At 48.2% G+C, this 20,007-nt stretch overlaps 1 protein-coding gene across 1 annotated transcript in view; it reads right to left on the reverse strand.

The window, feature by feature from the left end:
- Positions 1 to 14,642, reverse strand: part of ATP10A (ATPase phospholipid transporting 10A (putative)) — a 178,519-nt gene extending 163,877 nt beyond the window's left edge. Inside the window, exon 1 of the mRNA XM_062206568.1 lies at positions 14,161 to 14,642. Coding sequence (XP_062062552.1) covers positions 14,161 to 14,642 — 482 coding nt within the window. The remainder of the gene's footprint in view (positions 1 to 14,160) is intronic.
- Between the last annotated feature and the right edge of the window lie 5,365 nt (positions 14,643 to 20,007).

Consider the following 20,007-nt stretch of genomic DNA (forward strand, 5'->3'; position numbering starts at 1 on the left):
CCCCTGCTGTGTCTGGTAAGGTCTCTGGCCAGCCCTGGAGAGAAAAGCCCAGAAAAGAAGAGGCCACCACACCCTCTGAGTCAGCTACAGGCCAGGGGTCTCCCAGGCTACTCCTCCACACACGTCAGTCTTGGAGAACTGGGGCCGCTGAGCGAGACCTGGCATCTGCGCCGGAGCAGACCTGAAGGCCGTGGCTTCGGTCCCTGGCCAGCCACAGTGACTCACCCAGCCAGCTCGCCCTGATCTGAGGACCACGGGAGAGCAGCCCGCGCTCAGGGACACCACGCCACGCTCACCTCACATGCACAACTGGCACACTGCGCAATGTACCACTGAAGATCCCCAAGGCCATTGTTTGACAAAGGACAGAACTGAAAACCAAAGCGGAACGGTCCTGAACCTGACTTTTTAAATTGCTGTTAGAAGTCACAAAAAAGAAAGGCAGAATGCAAGGAGCAAAATGCTGAGATGTTTTAAAATGACTCAGTTCTAATGTCTGACAGCCTGGGTCCCCTGTCATTTCATTAACTCTTCACGTTCTAGGTTCCTTTAGAGGCAGAAGTTTCCAGGCAGAAAAACACTGGAGTGGGGGTGAGTGGGGGCACAGAAAGAGGGACTGGAAGTAGGACTTGGCCTAGCCTTGTGTTCACATCCTAACCCTCTCCAGGAAAACCTTTCAAGGGGCAAATCTGGGGCTGAAGGAAAAATAAGGCCCCCAAGCTAATCCGAAGCTGCTGAGGACCCAGAAGGTCACAGGTCTCCAGTGTACCCGCTGAGCACCCACTGAGCACCCACTGAGAGGCCCTTCATCATTGTTCAAGGTTTATTATTTCCCCTTTGAAAAACCAAAGACTTTCTTTAAGTGTTTGATTTGGTAAGCAAAAAGTGAAAATTTCAAAACATTATTATTAATGGATCTATGGATCAAGCTGATTTTTTTTTTAAAAAGGAGTTGTTTCCAAATCCAACTGGATTTTTTTTTAAGATTTTTTTTTTATTTGAAAGGCAGAGTTACAGAGAGAGAAGGAGAGACAAGAGAGAGAGAGAGAGAGAGAGAGAGAGAGAGAGACCCTCCATCCGCTGGTTCACTCCCCAAATGACCACAACAGCTGGAGCTGGGCTGATCCGAAGCTGAAAGTCAGGAGTTTCATCCAGGTCTCCCATGTGGGTGCAAGGGCACAAGTTCTTGGGCCATCCTCCACTGATTTTTTAGATGCATTAGCAGGGAGCTGCATCAGAAGTGGAGTAACCAGGACCTGAACCAGTGCCCATATGGGATGTCAGAGCCACAGGCAGTGGCTTTACCTGCAGTGCCCCATCCATCTGTATTCACAAAATATACCATATTGCCTTTCAAAATGTACATTTATTTATTTATTTGTTTGTTTACTTATTTTGAAAGATAGATAGAGAGAGAGAAAGAGAGGGAGAGAGAGAGATATCTCATCCCCAAATGCCCACAACAGCTGAAACTAGGCCAGGTTATAGCTGAGAACCAACCAAGAATGTCCCTGGATTTCTAGCATTCCATAAAGTTATGATGGGGGTCCATGAGCTACTTTCAATATTTCAAAATCCTCACATGTACCCATGACAAAACTGCACAGGCCAGATAACTCTTAAAGTGTTTGTTTTAGCTGGTAATTGGTTGTTGTTTTATAATAAAACATTCTGACCAAAAGATCTCAATCGCAACAATAATGATAGTGGTGGTAATAGTAATAAAAATGATGAGCGGCAGCTCACCTTGACAGAGATCCACCAGCCTGCTAGGCCTCACACCCCACCCTGTGTGTGCAGTATCTCCCTTCTGCCTCATACCACACTCAGAAGCCGCTGTCCTCCCTCTACCCCCACCTCCTTCTTAATGTTTCTCTCCCTCCAATGGAAATAAGGAGACTGTGATAAAAACAGAAGCATCTAACGGATAGCAGGGGTTCATCCTCACTGGGGGGACTTAAATTGTCTGATTAGCTTAAACTGGGCAAAAGAATTCACTATTACTTAAAACAAGTAATTTGATAAGTAAAGCACAGCAAAATCAAGTATGCCTGGTGGAAAACTCTCTAGAGGACAAGTTCAGGGCAATGCATATAATCTGGGCTCCAGGAGAAGGCAAAACAAGTAAACATAGAAACCCAAACTCAGGGTATTCGAAAAAAGTAGAAATCAAAATAGCCTCTTCATTTTTCCTGTAAGTTCTCGCAGTGTACTATATTTAGTAAGGTGAGTCTTGTATTCATAAGCACACTGGGCTCTCCTGTAAAAAGAATCCCACAAGCAGCCGGGCCACCACACTGTGCAAGGCTGGGCTCTAACAGTCACGCAGCCCTTTCTCAGTCCTCCCAAGTCAAGGAATCCAGACCTGTCGGAAAACCTTGGCTTTTAAGACATTCTTTGAAGCATGCCTGTCAATGGCAGCCTGACTGGCCTTTCGGAAAGGGCAGCTCTTCCTGGGCTGGGCGTGTCCTCAGCAGCATGGGGACATCACGCCCCTTACAGCAGCCCTGGCCCACACACCCGGGCGATCACTCTGATAATATAAGCATTTTGCCAGTTTGCCTGCAAGGGTGTACTGTCGCCACATCAGACCACTTGATCCCTCCCTCACAGGAAAGAGAAAGCTGTAGAGTTGGTGATCACCATAATGAATCAGACGAAGATCAAACTAGGCCATGTCGGGGCAGCTAGGAACAGACACATTGGGCTGCAGAGGCCAGTGAAAGCTACAAAAGACTTGTATAAAAATAACAAGGCTTGGAGTTGTAAGCTCTCTGTGTCCCACACTGCAGTATCCGGGTTCTATTCTCTGCTTTGGCTCCTGACTCCAGCTTCCTGCTAAAGCACACCCCGGGAAGCAGCAGCGATGGCTCAAGTAATTGGATTCCTGTCACCCACATGGAAAACCTGGACAGTGTTGCCGGCTCCCAGCTCTGGCCCCAGCCCAGCTGCAACTACTGTGAGCAGTTAGGGAGGGAACCAGTGGATGAGAGCCAGTTCTCGTTCTCTCTCTCTCTCTGTCTCTCTTTCAAGTAAGTAAATAATGTACAACAAAATGACAAGGCCTCCTGTGGATCCAGGTACACAAGTATATATAAGATGAGCCTGGGATATGGACACAGGAAATGATTCTATATTATATTAAAAGGAGTCAGGAGTCAACTTGATTGTTTCTTACTGACCAAAGAGCATCAAGTACAAAAGTAATCCCAAATGAACAGAAACCAGTCAATTATATTCAAATCCATGGATTTATAATAAGAAGTTAAAAAAAAAAAAAAAAAACCTATAAAATAGCTCCTAGGAGAATGGTGGATTCCTGAGCTGAGACAGGCAAAACAGAAGATGAGCCTGGAGCATCTTGGGTAGTCAGAAAGTAAGAAAAGGCTCAAGAAAGGCTGGGGGCTAAGGACCCAGGAGCAGCCTGGAAGGGCTCCCAATGGCCGAAGTGGAACAATGTGAGCAGCAAGATAAACGACAACAGCATTCAATCATGATCCATGGAATGAAACAAGTCCTCTACAGTGAGATGAGAGAGATAAAAGGCAGCTCTTCTAAGATTTCTAATAAACAACTACAGAAGGAATGGGGAGGGGAGGAGCCACAATAACTACTGTGGCCAAGACCCACTGACAGATGCTGCCATTACTGGCAGAAGTCTGAGGACAAATAAGGAAACCACATCCGTCTCAAAGCACCTCTTCTCAGTATCATTAATTACAAAGGGAAAAGCAACAAATTCAGAGGGCAGAAACCCAACAGACAGCACCCTCACCTAGTGAGTGAGGTTTACACCATCAGTGAGAGGAATTCTAGCCTCATACACCCCGCTACCACACGCTGAGACTAGCACACCGCTTTTGCAGTATCCTGCCAAGGACCCAAAATCGCAATCTACTCAAGAGGAACAGACCAACCCAAAGTGAGAAGAATTCTAGACAATAACTAATTGGAAGAAAGACCGTCAGAATGAGTTCTTCCATAAATCTGTATACCTATGAGAAATCACAGAACAGCAGCAAACATCTCCAAATCATAGTCTGGAAATCTGAAGTGTGGATCTTAAAGGCTTGCCACAGTCTGAGGAAGTTTTCTCCAAGAAACACTGCTGAACTCACTCAGGAACACGGTAGGATTTGTGCCGTTTCAAGCTGTCTGCCTGCCATGCCCACTCCCTAGCCCTGCAGGACCTTTGACAAACAGCTGACTTCTTGCTACCGGCAGGGATGGGCTGGGTTTCTCAGAGCCTCAGAAAGTCCTATCCTGAGAGCACTGTCTCCACAGGGGAGGGCCTTGTCTGCAGAGTGCCATCAGAAATGGCCAGCAACAACTGTTAACACTGCTGCTGTGTGAGACAGGAACACCAATGGGGCAAACAAGACAGATGCAGTTTTGCGTGACTGCTCGCTTTTCCTACTGGGATTTAAGATACAATTCCATAAAGCTACAATAGAAATCTTGTCGATAAACTTAGAGTCTATAAAGGCGTAATGTGTATGATAGTAGAACAAAGGAAAGGGAGAGAATGGAACTACATTTGAGCAAAGCGTCTACAGGCTATGGGGATTGTATTAAGCTGAACTAGATTATTTTAAATTAAGATGATATTTGTAATCACCACTGAGGAAGCTACTACTGTGTGTGTGTGTGTGTGTGTAGAGAGAGACAACAATGGAATCAAATGGCGTCCTAAACAATATCTATGTAAAGAAGAAGGCAGTAATGGAGAGTACAGGAACAGCAACACGTGACACATAGAAAACCAAAAGCAAGTTGGCAGATATAAATCCTGCTTTATCAGTAATTACATAAAGTGGTAATGCAATAAATATCACAATCAAGAGGCAAAAATTGGCAGATTAACTTTTTAAACTATGATGTAACTATATGTTGTATACAAGACATATCCTTTAGATTCAAAAATCAAATGGGGGACAGGTATTTGGCCTGGCAGTGAAGACATCACTGGGATGCTGCCATCCCCGACCAGCAAGAGTTTGAGTCTCAGCTCTCCTCCTGATTCCAACTTCCTGGTAATGCACACCCTGGGAGGCAGCAGTGATGGTTCAAGAAGTCCGGTCCCTGCCACCCACATAGGAGACTTGGCTTCAGCCTGGCCCAGCCTCAGGCACTGCAGGCATTTGATGAGTGAAACCAGATAAGAGGAGCTCTCCCTATTTGTCTGTCCTTCTGTCTCTCTGCTTCTGAAAATAAATTCTTTAAAAAATTAAATTGCCTTTTAAAATATACAAATTGGTTGAAAATAAAAAGATGAAAAAACCATGTCATGCAAATAGTAACCAAGAGTGCTGAAGTGGCAATATTACTTTGAGACAAAGTATACTATCAGACAAAAATTGATAGAGACAAATAAATGTGTTTTATCATATAATCAATCTATTAGGAAGACAGAGCAGTTATTAATAGACACCCCCTGTCTTAACAATGGTTCAACTTAGGACTTTTTCAACTTTATGATGGTAGGAAAGCAATACACATTCAGTAGAAACAATAATTTGAATTTTGATCTTTTCCTGGGCCAGCAATATTGGTTTCTTGAAAAACTGGGCAGTGGCAGTAGCTACAGCTCCCAGTAAGTTTTATGATCACATAGGTGAACTACTGATATTCTACAGTAGACTGTGTTGTAAGCTATGCTGTTTGGAAGCTTAACTATATTAAACACATTTTTTACTTAGAATAACTTTCAGCGTATGATGGGCTTCTCAGAGTACCTCCTATTCACATATGCATCTAGCAACAGAGCCCCAAAATACATAAAGCAACAAGTGATGGAATTAAAGGGTAAAATAAACAACTCAACAATAGTAGTTGGAGACACCAACACCCTAATGTCAACAATAACTTGAACAACTAGAAAGAAGTTCAACAAGGAAATAAAAAATGTGAACATTATAAAACTACAAGAATTGACATCTATAAAACATTTTACACAACAAATATAACACCCATGTTTCTCAAGAGCACATGGGATTTCTCCAGGTTATGCTATCAAAAGCTTCAATACAGTCAAAGGAATAATGCCCTACAATATATGTCAGACCACTATGGGATAAAATTAGAAATTAATAACAAGGTAAAAAAAAGAAATCAATAACAGGAAAAAATTGGAAAATTTACAAATATGTGAAAATTAAACAACACACTCCATCAAAGAAGAAATCACAAAGTAAACTAGAAAATACCTTGAGGTGAATAAAAATGAAAACATAATGCACTCAAACTTATGGGATGCAACTAAGGCAGTTCTGATGGAGAAAACTATAGATGTAAACACTTAAATTAACAAGACAAATCTCAAATCGATAATCTAAGTTTACACTATAAAAAGAACAGCAAACATATTATCTCCTTCCAAGTCAAACAGAAGGAAAGAAATAACAAAGATTAGGGCAGAAATAACTGAAATTGAGAATAGAAAAACAATAGAGAAAATCAACACTACAAAAAGTTGGTTCTTTGACAATATCAACAAAAATTAGGAAATCTTTAGCTGGACCAGCCAAGCAAAAAACAGAGAAAAACTAAGATTACTAATGTAAGCAATAAAGGACACATCACTACCAACCTTACAGAAATAGAAAGGATTCAAGGGAAGACTATGAACAACTATATGCCAACAAATCAGATAATTTAGATGAAATTAACAATTTCCTAAAAAGACACAACTTACTCAAGAAGAAATAGAAAATCCGAACAGATCTATAACAAGTACACACTGCATTAATAATTTTAAAACTCATCCCAAAGAAAAATCCAGGCTCAGACTGAAACTATCTTCAATGCTGAATTTTCAAACATTTAATGATAAATCACTATCATTTCTTTACCAACACTTGATAAAGAAAGAAAGAGAGTGAAAGAGTAGGGGAGGGCATTCGGCCTGGTGGTTGACACTGCTTGGGACTCCCACATGCATGCAGTTCTCAGCTAATGCACACCGGGTTGGGGAAAGGGGGTGGAACAGGTAATGACTCAAGTGCTTCAAGTACTTGGATCCCTGCTACTCATGTGGGAGACCCTGATTGAGTTCAGGGTTTTTAGTCCTTTCTTGATAAAAACACTCAACAAAATGGGAATATAAAGGAACTTCAGCAACCTGACAAATATTGTCTGTAATAACCTACTGCTATCATCAAACTCAGTGGTGAGAGGCAATGTTCCCCACCCCTTTCCACAATCAGGAACAAGACAAAGATGTCCATTCTTGTCATTTCTGTTCAGCATTACAATGGGGCTTTTGGCTGGGTGATGAGGCAAGAAAAAGAAAAATCAGGCATCAGGTTGGACAGGAAGAAGTAAAGGCATCTCGTTGGTGTTTGGTATGACTGGACAGAGTAAAGCCCACAGAATCCACAATCCAAGCATTAGATGCCACACAGAGGTAATCAATAATATTTGGGCTACCGGAAATCCCACAGGAAAAGTAACCCAGTAAAATAAATTACAAGATAAAAAAGGGAGGAAGGAAGAGAAAGGAAGTTTTAGAGGAGACAATCTATGGATTAATGGAGATATGTCAGTTGCAGGCAGAACTGTAAATTTCTTGTTAGAGATGCCCCCTGCCTTTACCTGGCCAGCTCTCCTCCCAGGCCAGCCAAGTAATGAAAGCCAACAGAGTGCCTTCCCCTAGGAGGTTCACACCTCCCTTAGGATATACCCCATGTGAAGAGATAGATAGGTCTGGGCCTCTTAACTTACAAGGCCTAAAGCCCACCAGATTATTATCAAGCCCCTTCTATCAGGTTCTATTTGCCTCTCAATCAGAAAAATTACTTGTAGCTTAGACAGCACCTTTCTTAGCTCCTCTAATAATGACTCTGTCCTTTGTTCTAGGCCCTGTCTAGTGCACTTGGGCCTCATTCCTTTGTAATCATAACCTCTACTCTACCACCAATGGCTCTACTCCCAACCTGTCTGTACTGATGGTCCTCTTCCCCACTTAATGCTGTATAATTGTTCAAACTTGGTAAATGCCACTCTTAGGATCATTGGTTACTATCCTCACTCTGTCTTTTATGACCTTGTCTAAATATGATCAGAGTTGGCAAACTTGGAAGGCTTCCATAGCCTTGGCAACTCATGATGACAGCCTAGGATGGTTACTGGCGCCATAAACTAGAGTGTCAATTTGTTGGGTCAACAACAGGAGCCACTGTGCACTTGCTCCTCATGTGGGATCTCTGTCCTTAATGTGCTGTACATTGTGATTTAATGCTATAACTAGTACTCAAACAGTATGTTTCACTTTGTGTTTCTATGTGGGTGCAAACTGTTGAAATCTTTATACTAAATTGATCTTCCGTATTTAAAGAGAATTGAAAATGAATCTTGATGCAAATGGAAGGGGAGAGGGAGCGGGAGAGGGGAGGGTTGCGGGTGGGAGGGAAGTTATGGGAGGGGGAAGCCATTATAATCCATAAGCTGTACACTGGAAATTTATATTCATTAAATAAAAGTTAAAAAATAAATAAATAAATAAATAAATAAAAACAAAAAAACAAAAACACAAAAACAAAAAAAATGGAGATATGTCAGATAAATCACAATAAACTATGAGTCTGATTCAAACACACAAACTGGGGAAAACATCGTATTTATAAGACAAGAAGAAATTGAAAAATTTAATAATATTAAGGAATGGATAATATTGCTATTTTTAAACATGAAACAGTATTTGTAGTTTATTTTTAAAATGTTCATGCTCTTCTCAAGAGAAATACTGACACTTTTATAGATGAAATATAAATATGATGTTTGGAATTTGCTTCAAAATAAGAGGGAGGTGGCATAGAGATAAAACACATTGGCCACGAGTTGCTAATTGTTGAAACTCTATGATAGGTACACAGAAGTTCACTGAATGTGCAATCACTCTGTGTGTGAAACTTTGTATCATAGATATATTATATATTATATATATATATATGTGTATATATGTATACATCCAAACATGGGGTCACAGCAGGATGGACCTGGGTTCAAATCATAGTACTGCATCTCCCAGTAGCACAACCTTAGTCAAAGTAGGAAAAGAGCCATACATGAACAAGACTGCCTTCGGCTGGCAATCAGGTCTGGAGGGAAAGAAAGGCTCTTCTTTTTCATCTACGACCTGACCTCATGAGTCCACTAATATACAACACATAACAGATTTCAAAAGAAAAACTATTTCCAAAAAAAAAACATGAATGACAATGGCAACATACCAAATGTCCTAGGCACTAACATACTGGTAGGAGGTCAGTTCTGGCAGCATGATCCTCGAGTATCCCCATCTGTTTGGCTTTGTCTTGATGTCTCTGCTTCTGCAAATCTGTCACTCCAAGTGACAGAAAGATGCTGCGCTGCCCAGGGAAAAGATGTTTTTCCTGCTAGCCTCTTGCAGCATTAAGAGGGACAGAATATGTCCAGCAAGGAGAGGAAGTAATGAGGCTCACCAGGAAAGGGAGTGAGGAAGACAAAAGGGGGTGGGAGGGAACAAGATAAACAAGAGACAAAAGGAAAGGAGTGCTTTGCTGGGTATGAGGATCCCCTTATCTGCTGGGCTCTTCAGCAACAAGTCAGGAAGTGCAGGACACACAGGTTGGACAGATAACCCTGGTGAGCTGGGAACATGAAGTGAGAATCAAAGGAAAGGGAAGAGGGTAATCCCAAAACAAGCAGAGGGCCCTCCTGACTGCTTGCCCACAAGATGACAGGAAGACCCCAGGAGGCTACACTCACACCTAAGTCCAGAGGCTGAAAGATTCCGGGAAAAGTCTTCTCAGGGTATTTCTCTCGGAAACGCCACTGGTTACATCATGCTGGTGCTGAAAGGTGTCGCTAATATTATGTGGAAGCCAAAGAGAAATAGGAAGAAAAGACACCATAACCCAGGAACGGTTTGGGGCAGAGATGGAAGCCATAGGACCAGGCCCCCACCTCACTCACTCCATTTCTGGGAGCGCTGCGCTAGCTTTGCTTAGAGATGGCTGAGTCTTTTCCCTGCCTCTCCCCTTGGCCTTCCCAGGCCAGTTCCCTCACAATGTCCTCCTCTAGGCCGTCTGAATCCATGGGCTCCACATCCCTGGACTCAACCAACCATAGATGGGAAATGCTAAGGGGTGAAGGAGAACTCCATCTTTATAGTACAGACATTTTTCTTATCATTAAACAATGATAAGAGATAAACAAGTGTCACAACCATGTATATTCTACTAGGTCTTACACATCATTTGGAGATGATTTAAAGCACTCAGCGGCATGTGTGTAGGTTATATGCAAATACAGTGTCCTTTTATACCAGGGACTTGAGCATCTGCAGGTCTGCAGGGCCCCTGGAACCAAGGTGCCCATGGTTCTGCGTTCCCATGGCCAGAACCTCCACTCCCCCAAGGCTGTCTCTGTTCCATCCCCTCTCCTCTTCCAGCACCATCCACTGTAGACCTGTTACGGCTCCTCTGCACCACCTCAGTCCCAATTCCTGTAGCTTCTGCCTTGTTCCACTGGACACTCTGCGTTGGAGACCAGTGTCAGCTAAATAAAGTCTAAGCCCCTATCCAGCAGCCTGAGGCCACATCGCCCTAGAGTCCCACCAGTGTAGGGGAAAGGGCACCAAGCTCCTGCAGCCCTTTTCTTCCCACAAGTGGCCTGCATGCAGATGGCTTCTCAGGCTGGCCTGACCGGAGGGGCTTCTGACACCTGCCCCACCCCAATGGGTCACGATTGAGTGATGCTGAGCTGGTGGCCTCTTCCCACCAAGTGGAGGTCTCAGGCTGGACCTAACCAAGCCACTGCTTCCTCTCAGCCCCCTGAGTGGTGCTCAGAAGAACTTTCAAAAATGGAATCTGGGGCCTAGCGCCATGGCTCACTTGGCTAATCCTCCACCTGCAGCGTTGGTATCTCAGGGGGGTGCTGGGTTCTAGTCCCGGCTGCTCCTCTTCCAGTCCAGCTCTCTGCTGTGGCCCAGGAGGGCAGTGGAGGATGGCCCTAGTGTTTGGGTCCCTGCACCCACATGGGAAACCAGGTGTGAGAGACCAGCAGGAGGCACCTGGCTCCTGGCTTCAGGTCGGTCGTAGCGGCCATTTGGGGAGTGAACCAACAGAAGGAAGACCTTTCTCTCTGTCTCTCTCTCTCACTGTCTAACTCTATCTGTCAAAAAAAAAATGGAATCTGAAATCAATGAGAGGATAAAATCAGCTCAGCACGTGGGAACAGAGTCCATGGCCACAGAAGCTGCATTACTCACAAGCACAATAGGAGATTCTCATTGAAAAGGGGCCCGAGCATCACTTGATTGGGAAGCACCACTTAAATACTGGCATAAGTGGTTGATTAGTGACTGCTGCAGGCTCCACAGCACACACAAAGGGAAGTCATCCTCTGGGATGGTGTCTGTGTGTGAGGCTTCTGGAGTCAAGTTTGAGCTAACTCTGCAGTAACACATGCTTTGACTGCACGCCCCTTGGCACAGCGAGTAGAGCAACGACACTTGGAGACACAACACAGAACAGACCCAGATGGTTCACAGCCCTGCCTCTGATCCTCTCGGTGGTAACCAAAGCACTGAACATGCTCTGCCCTGACGCGGAAGTCCTTTCCCAGGCTCCTCTGGTCTATCTCCATGCCCACTTCTCAGGATCCTTGTAATCTGTTCCTGGTCTCAGTGCCCTTACCCTGTCACGCAATCCCCTCGCCCCTGCAATCCTTTCCTGCAGCAGCTACCTTCCCCCTCCCTGCCCTGGTCACATCTTTCCTTGTCAGCAGACCCCAGCCCGGGTCTCTTGCTCTCCTCTGGGAGGCCTCTCCAGACATGCATCCTGCATCCTTGGGCCAGGAGCCTGCCTAGGGTGTCACCCGACGGACACGCCCCAGGGTGCAGCTGGTTCCTATAGTGAGCTCTGGGTGGGACTCAACTTCTTCCTCCTTCCATCCCCAGGGCCCGGTAACATCAATTCCAGACTTTCCGAGACTGGAAGAATTTGACCTGCCTTCCAAGGAAACAATAAATAGAAATGGGGCACAGGGCTGACTGTCCTCAAAACAGAAGCAAATGAAAAATGCTGACTGCTTCTGCAATAGAGAAGGCAGCATCTGACAGGGAGCTGAGGAGCCTGCCCCTCTCCACACACAGCACCCCCCCACCCCTCACACCAGCAAGAACATCCCCATGGACCCGCCCCTTGTGGAAGGTCCATTCTCTCACCCGGAGAGGGTTCAAGGAATTGACCTGGTGCCTGCAGGGTGTTGGGAAGCTTTTCCCGCGGACATATAGAGGGCTGCACTGGGCCCTCTGTTGGGATACAGTGGAAGAGGAGGAGAACTTGGATGGAAGTGGTCCAATGGAAGCTGATGCTTCAGACCTCCATGATGTGTTGCAAGGTCATGGACTCAAGAGAGCTGCTTTTAGAGGCCAGCCTCAATTTGCTGATCTGCAAGGAGATGGTGACGGTGGTTAAAAGGATCAGAGGATATGAAGGGCTGAGTGCACTTTCTCAATTGAAAAGCAACTACTTCCTGAGGTCTGAGTATTTCTAAAAAGGAGGCTACAGGAGCAATGGGCTCCGCAGTGACAGCAAGTGGCATATATCTAAAGACCTACTGGAGTCCCACAAGGGTTACGTGGTTGGGAGGACAGTCATCTGCTGCCTCGAATCTTCTCTGGGGACACTGAGGGCATTTGTGTAGGGATGGACCCTCCCTTCCCGGCTGAGGCTTCTGGTGAACAGCAGCCAGGAAATGCCACAGCCCTTGCCACCGAAGTCACACTCCTGAGGATAAGTGGAGTGGCATTCCTCAAAGTGTAGGCCATCATATAAGACTCACCTCCATTCTAATAAAAACACACACTCCTAGACCCAGTTTCAGAGCTGCTGGTGTAAAAACTTTGGAGAATGATTATTTTCAATGAGATCGTCAAGAGGTTCTTGGAGAAGTTTGAGAAGAACAAGCACAGGACATCAGAAAAGCTGTGCAATGAGGATGACCTGGGTCAAATCCCAGTCCTGCCACCTTGTAGCTGTGTGACCCTGGGCAAATTACTTAACCTTTCTGATCCTCTGTGTACATCAAGTAAGCATGAAACCCAATCACTGCAGTGTTGCTGGGAAGGCTGAAGGCACTGGAGAGCAGGGACAGGCATTCATGGTCTCCATCTAAGCCACCCTATGAGGCAGAAGCAACCATGACCGCTGTCTTTTAAAGGAACAACCTGCCGTTCAGAGGTCAGGAGTTTCCAAGGGTCCATGCATGACGGGAGCCAGACATGGCGAATGTCGTCTCACTCAAAGGCCCATCTCTATCCCCACAGCACAGGTCAAGCAAGGTGAAACAGGAGGGCCAGACAGGCTGCACGTTGGGCGAAGGCAGTGACTTGTGCCTCCTGGACACAGCTCCATGATGAGTCTACAGCCAAGTGGCTCTCTTGGGAAGAAGAGGCAATGGGCATCCTGGTCAGGACCAGCCTGAGGATGCAATGCTCTGGGGGAAGATCATGGAAAGAAAAAGCGAGAGACACCAATCAGAAGGTTCCCGGTACTAACCTTGACTGGGTTTGCAAGCCCCTCAAAGCCTCTTTGCATCTGCAGGCAGTTTACTATTGAGAAAGCTAAATAGTCAGGGGCGGACGGTGCCCACGTGTGTGGTCCCCTCAGAGGGCGCATCCGTGGACGGCTGCTGCTGGGATCCCCCTGCCCTTCCACGGGATCCGTGCCTGGTACATCAGAACTTGGTGGCAGAGTCACTTCGCTGCCCCCTAGCCCAGGTGTTACCTAAGACCGCGGCTTTATTTACACGTCTGTGTTGGCTGTTAGACTTCCCGGCCGGCACTGGCCAAACACGGAGGCAGGAACTTCAAGCGACCCGGTGCCTGGGGTTGAATTTCCCTCCTTTTGACTTGAGGCGGGACGCACCCGGGATGAGGACGCCCAGCTGCCGCCAGACTCCAGGCCTGGGATGTTCTGGCTCAGACGTGGAGTCAGAGTGACAATCGGGACAGGGAATCACCTCCCCGCCCCCCACGCGCTCCAGGATCTGGGGCTCCCTGTCCGTCGCAAGGAGAAAACTCGGCGGCTCCATGCCTTCACCACCCCCAGGGCCACCCCCGCCCGGTGCCACTCGCACGGCTGCCAGCACCAAGCTCCAGCCGGCCCGGCTCACCTGCTGAAGACCAGGCAGCCCAGGTGGTTGATCTCGTGGTCGGAGCGGTGGCGGCTGTAGTCCTCCCACAGGTCCTTGAAGGCCGTGACCGCCAGGATGAAGAGCACGGGCGCCAGCGCCAGGCCGGGCTGGAAGGCGTTCACGGCCGGCACGAAGTTGAGCAGCGCGATGAAGACGAAGTAGACGTTGGCCAGGCGGTGGAACTGCTCGAACAGGTTCTTGGGCAGGAAGGACAGCAGCGTGTACTTGGTGGTCTTCAGCCTGTTGTCGGCCAGGTGCTGGCCACACCCGCGCAGCCGCCGCCGCGGCCGCCGCTCGCCCTTGGCCGCACCCGCCGCGGAGTCCTCGGCGCCCGGGGGCGGCAGCAGGTTGGAGCGCACCGTGCGCGTCCTGCCCTCCCGGCGCCGCCGCCGCCGCCGCCGCCGCCTCCGCCGCCGCCACGGGAGCTCCGGCTCCTCGGCCGCCGCCGGCTCCCGCTCCATGGCCGCGTGTCGCCGCGCCCGGCTCCTCCGCCTCTCGCGCCAGCCTCCTAGGTGATCATCGCCGGCGGCCCGGGCGCGGCGGCGCGGGCTCCCCGCCTGCGGGACGCACGGAGAGCGCGGTCAGCGCCCCGCCCGCCCGGCCCGCGGCCAGCCCCACGCCGCCCGGCCGCAGTCCCGGCGGGGCGCAGGCGGGCCCGGGAGCCGGCCGCACAGAGCCCCCTTGTCCCGGCGCGCGCGCCCGCCCTGCCGCCGGCCCCGGCCGCTTCCGCCGCGGTGGCTCCCGGCCCCGCCTTCGCCTGCGCCCAGACTACTGGGGCTCGCGGGATAGCGGGAAACAGAAAGCCGGAGCTGGAAACTTTAGAGATGTTTGGTTTCGTTTCCCAGAAGCATCAGTGCAGAACGCGGCAGAGCTGAAGCGCTCGCTCTTCCCGGACTAGCCCTGCTCCATCCCAGACCCGTCTAGGGGGCCCTGGGTCAGGACCCTCCTCTGGGAATCCCAAGGAGCCAAGACTCAAGGAGCCACGAGATGCCGAGGCTCCCGCTGTCCGATCTGTTTCCTCAGAACTGGGCCTCTGGGGACATCCTGTCCAGCACAGCCCCTTGCGGTCGCCAGGACCTGCCCTACCCCTCTGCCCAGCCCCCACCCACCTTGAGACTCAAGGCTTGAGGGAAGTAGACTTTTTCCTTTCTGTGACCATCCCTGTCTTTCCTTATGCCCCCCTTCCCCTCCCAACGGAAGGGAAACATATTCCGCTGTAGGGAACGCCAGAGGTTTGGTGTGCGAGTATCTGGGACTCTCCCCTCTATGGCACACCCCGAGGACCGAAACTTCCCTGTGCGCTGCAGTTCTGGGGAGGCGGCCACAGCCTAGACAGGGACTGGGGAGTTGAGGATGGTAGCAGGGAAGAGGCGAGAAGGGACAGGAAGGCACTCCAGAGATGTGGGACACAGGGACCGCCTTCTGAGTTGTGGGGCTATTTAGGAGTGAGGAGTAGTGAAAGGCCAGCTGTGGGGATTAGGTTGGGGTACTAGGAGCCGGGGGCGCCGAGGGCTGAAGTAGAACCTGCAGGGTGCAGGCAGCACTGGGCTTTGCTCCCAGAGGAAGCAGAGGTTTCTTGCCCCGGAGGCTATGGCTTCAGGGTTGGGGAAAGGGGCTCTTCCTGGTTCTGCCTGTGTGGATTTGGGATGCTGTTAAGCCATACTCCTCCAGGCCAGTCCCTCATTTGTCTCCCTGCATTGAAAGATCTGTTATTTCCCCAGGAGACCACCTCAAGGGAGTCTGCTGACGCTGGTATCTTGTCTCCATTTACTCAAATCACCTCTTCTCCCACCCTGCTTTCTGAATGTCCCCTTCTGCATCCTGGCTCACAATCCTTCCAGCTATGCCAGCCTTGCTGCAGTCCACAGTGTTCACCAGCAGCCAGCAGCAGGTGGAAGGCAGAGTGACAGGTGCTCAGGAAATGATCTGTGCTAGGTATCAACACTATGCCCCCCTCCCCACCCAGCAGGTCCCGTGGCACCATTCTGAGGGTGAAGGTCACCATCAGAGAAAGGCTTGGCTGAAGCACCTGCGTTTTCAGGGAGAGCAATCAGATCTCACTAGGAGCCAGTGGCATTCCAAACTGAGTACCAAGGACACTTACAACTCCCCAGGTTTCCAGCGCTAACCTCCACCCTTTCCCCCCTCATCCAACCCCCTGAGGACATAAGGCCGGAGGATTCCCTCCATTTCCACAGCCACCAGAGACAGCCCAGGGGCGCCCTGAAGCTCTGGGTGGATCTCCCTGCCTCCCTGTGTCCAGCGGCACACACACCTGTTGCCGGGAGTAACTGCTTGATCACTTCAGGTCCTTACCCTGGAGCTCCCAGGAGTCCCCCGTTGCTTACAAGGTCAAATGCTGACTCCTCAGGCGGAGGTCCCTTGAGGCCCTGGGGGGAACTGGCACCAACTTGCTGGTTTCTTTCCACCCCTTCCTAGTCCCAGCCCAGCCCCAGAGCAAGAGGTCTCCTTACCCTTCTCAGAACAGGCCTTGCTCACCCCTTCAACATTCCGCTGTGAGGTTCCAAGATTCTGTGAGTCACACTGCTTCCTAAGTCTGGAATCTTTCCCTTCCTGCTCTTCACCAATCCAAATTCAGTATTTCCAGTAGGGCCTAGCTCAGCTCCCCTCCGGAAAGGTCTCCACACACTGAGTGCTGGGTGGGATCCAGCAGATCTTCTAAGTTTTTTGAGTGTGGTGACTTGTCTGTGAAACACCCAGATTCTTGATTGCCCAGGCTGGCATAGGCTGGCCACCTGGACCACTGTGCTCTAAGGTTGACCAGGATGCTGAGCCTCGTTATCCTTATTCACCACCTGCTGCTTGCCCAGCCCTGTTCTGGGCACTGGGAACACAAGGGACAATTGTGGAGGACAACAGATTCTCACGGAGCTGGCGTTCCAGGAGGAAGAGGCAGCCACGAAATAAGAAATCTTGAAACCCTGCCGGGAGTTGTGAATGGGGCCCCACAGGGTGATGGCGGGCGGGGGGGGGGGGGGGGGGGGGGCTCTTCAACAGGGGAGACGTGAGTAGAACCTGGATGAGGTCAGAAGCATGGAAAAGCCTTTCTGGCAGAAGGAGCAGCTCTATAACAGGCCCCAAAGCTCAAGAAGCAGGTGAGCCTGGCGTGCATTCAGAAACCTTTCCCCCATGGCCTCTTGCAATAAGTGGCGAGCACTTGAGAATCACCACCAACTCCCTGCTGTGTGGCTGCTAAGTCCTTGTGTAGGAATCCTGACAGGGACACAGGAAATGAGGAGGAGAGGGGAACGGGCAGTCTTAGAGCTAGCAGCACTTAACTTGGGAGTGGATCTGAGATGTGAAAAAAGAGGGCAGCTGAGGAAGACTGTGAAGCTGAACACTCACGTTGTCATCTGCTGCAATGGAAGACAGGTATGGGGCAGAACTGGGGTTCTCACTACCCCTTCTGAGCACGGGTCGGGCAGGCAGGGTGCATGAATCAGATCAGAGCAGAGACTCAAATGGAGCTGTCCATCTGGAGGCAGGAGCAGGTGTGGGTGGAGGAGAAAAAGTGGGAAGTTGCAGGTGGCCAGTGAGCAGGGCTGTACTGGCCTTTGGAAGGGACAGGCTTCTGGATCCATTCCAAGTGCGCCAGGAAGCCTTAGACTGCTCCAAGCAGAGGGATGAGAGGAGAGCTACTGATTTTCCCATTAAGCACAGAGGGAGCAGGAGAGGAGATAAATTACAAGGTGTTTAGATCGAGTGGTAGACAGGCAGGTGTGGACAAACTGGGACTACAGTCCGTCTTCCAAATTGGCAGGTTTCGTTTCCAAGGGTTCTGCATCCTCCAGTCCTTGGATAGAAAATATTTGGGAAGAAAAACAACTTATTTTGTGCCAAACATGCATAGATTTTTTTTTTCTTGTCGTTAAGCCTTAAGCAATACAGTGTCACAAGTATTTTTACTGCATTTACATTGAATTAGTATTATAAGTAATCTAGAGAGGATTTAAAGTAAGTGTGGAATATATGCAGATGTAAGGCATTTAAGTATCCAGTGAGTTTGATAAGCAGAAGATCCTAGAGCCAGTTTCCCACGGACCCTGGGGCATGACTCCATGTCTTCCAGGTGGAGCCTACAGGATTGGCCAATGGGTTGGATGTTTGTAAGAGAAAAGAAATTGAATCAAGATAGTCATCAAGGTGTGGTTATTTAGCATGTCAGTAAAGATAGGCTCCTCCTACATCAGAGGACCTGGGTTCTATTCCTGGCTCTGGCTCCTGACTCCAGCTTCCTGATAATGCAGACCCTGGGAGATTGCAGTGATGGCTCAAGTAGTTGGTTCTTGCCACTCACTTGGGAGACCTGGATTGAAATCTCTGCTCCCAGCTTGGCCATTGCAGTCAATTAGCAAGTAAGCCAGCAGATGAGATGTGTGTGTGTATGTGTGTGTGTGTCTGTCTGTCTGTCTCTCTGCCTCTCAAACAATGGAATTAAAAAAAAAAGAAAGAAACCACATATTAAGAGTGACATCCAAAATGTTTAGTCAATGACTTGGGCAAGAACATTTTGAAAGAGAAAATACATAGTTTGGGGTAAGATGATAGTGATATGTCAATTCAATGTGAGGCAGGGGAGGCAAGTAAGCAAGGGATATTAAAGTCTGGATAAGGAGAGAGGTCAGCACTGGAGACACAAGAAGGAGTGACATCAGGAGACACATGTGAGTCAGAGCTGAGTGATGGGAAGTTTGCACCTGAGATAGAAGAGAAATTGAGTGCAAAGAAGAGACTCTGGGTATCGCCTCCTCCCTGAGAAATGGAGTAAATTGGATGAGATAACCACCCAGGTTGCTTCCAGTTTTCCTGTTCCAAGAAGCAGCACCTTCGATGATTGAGGCTTGCCTCATAACCTTGAAAGGAATATGTGAGGATCAGAATTAACAGCATTTTTGTAATATTAACTCGTGCAATTACCCTTAAACAAAAATGTGATATTCTGAAAGTTGGACTATGGAAAAATAGGCACAGATTCTATCCATTAATTAACATGGTCTTAATGTTTCTACAAAAATATCAGAGCTGGGCTGTCTCTGTGGTATTGTAAGCTAATCCTCCACCTGTGGTGCCAGCATCCCATGAGGGCGCAGGTTTGTATTCCAGCTGCTCCTCCTCTTCTGATCCAGCTCTCTGCTATGGCCTGGGAAAGCAAGAGAGGATGACCCAAGCACTTGGGCCCCTGCACCTACATGGGAGACTCGGAAGAAGCTCCTGGCTCCTGGCTCCTGGCTTTGGATGGGCCCAGCTCTAGCCATTGCTGCCATCTGGGGAGTGAACCAGAGATGGAATACCTTTCTCTCTGTCTCTCCCTTACTCTATCTCTCAAATAAATAAGTAAATATATTTTAAAAATATCATAGAGCTGTGGAAAATTAGATAAAAGTAATTGACTAATGACTTTATAAATTGATCTGTGATAATGTACTTAGTCCCTAAATATGAAATTCTGCAGAGATAAGTACAGAGTTTTATGTAAAATGACCACTTGGGCACATTTGTTATCCTCTTCTCCAAACTAAATTCCTGTCACAAACATAGGTGATACTGTTTTTAAGCATAAATGTATAGTTGTGCTGAGCAAGTGGAGAAAGCATCTTAAGAGGATGATAAAATATATTATCCGAAGTGACCATTTGGCACAAGGGTTAAGATGTCCACATCCAAAACGGAATGCCCGTCTAAGACCTGGATCTGTTTCCTATTCCATCTTTCTGCTAATTCAAACCCTGGGAAGCAGCCAGTGATGGCTCAAATACTTCTGTTCCAGCCCCTCATGTGGGGAGACCCAGACTGAGTTCCCAGCTT

This window comes from Lepus europaeus, chromosome 11 (genome assembly GCF_033115175.1).
Source record: "Lepus europaeus isolate LE1 chromosome 11, mLepTim1.pri, whole genome shotgun sequence".
NCBI classification, from domain to species: domain Eukaryota; kingdom Metazoa; phylum Chordata; class Mammalia; order Lagomorpha; family Leporidae; genus Lepus; species Lepus europaeus.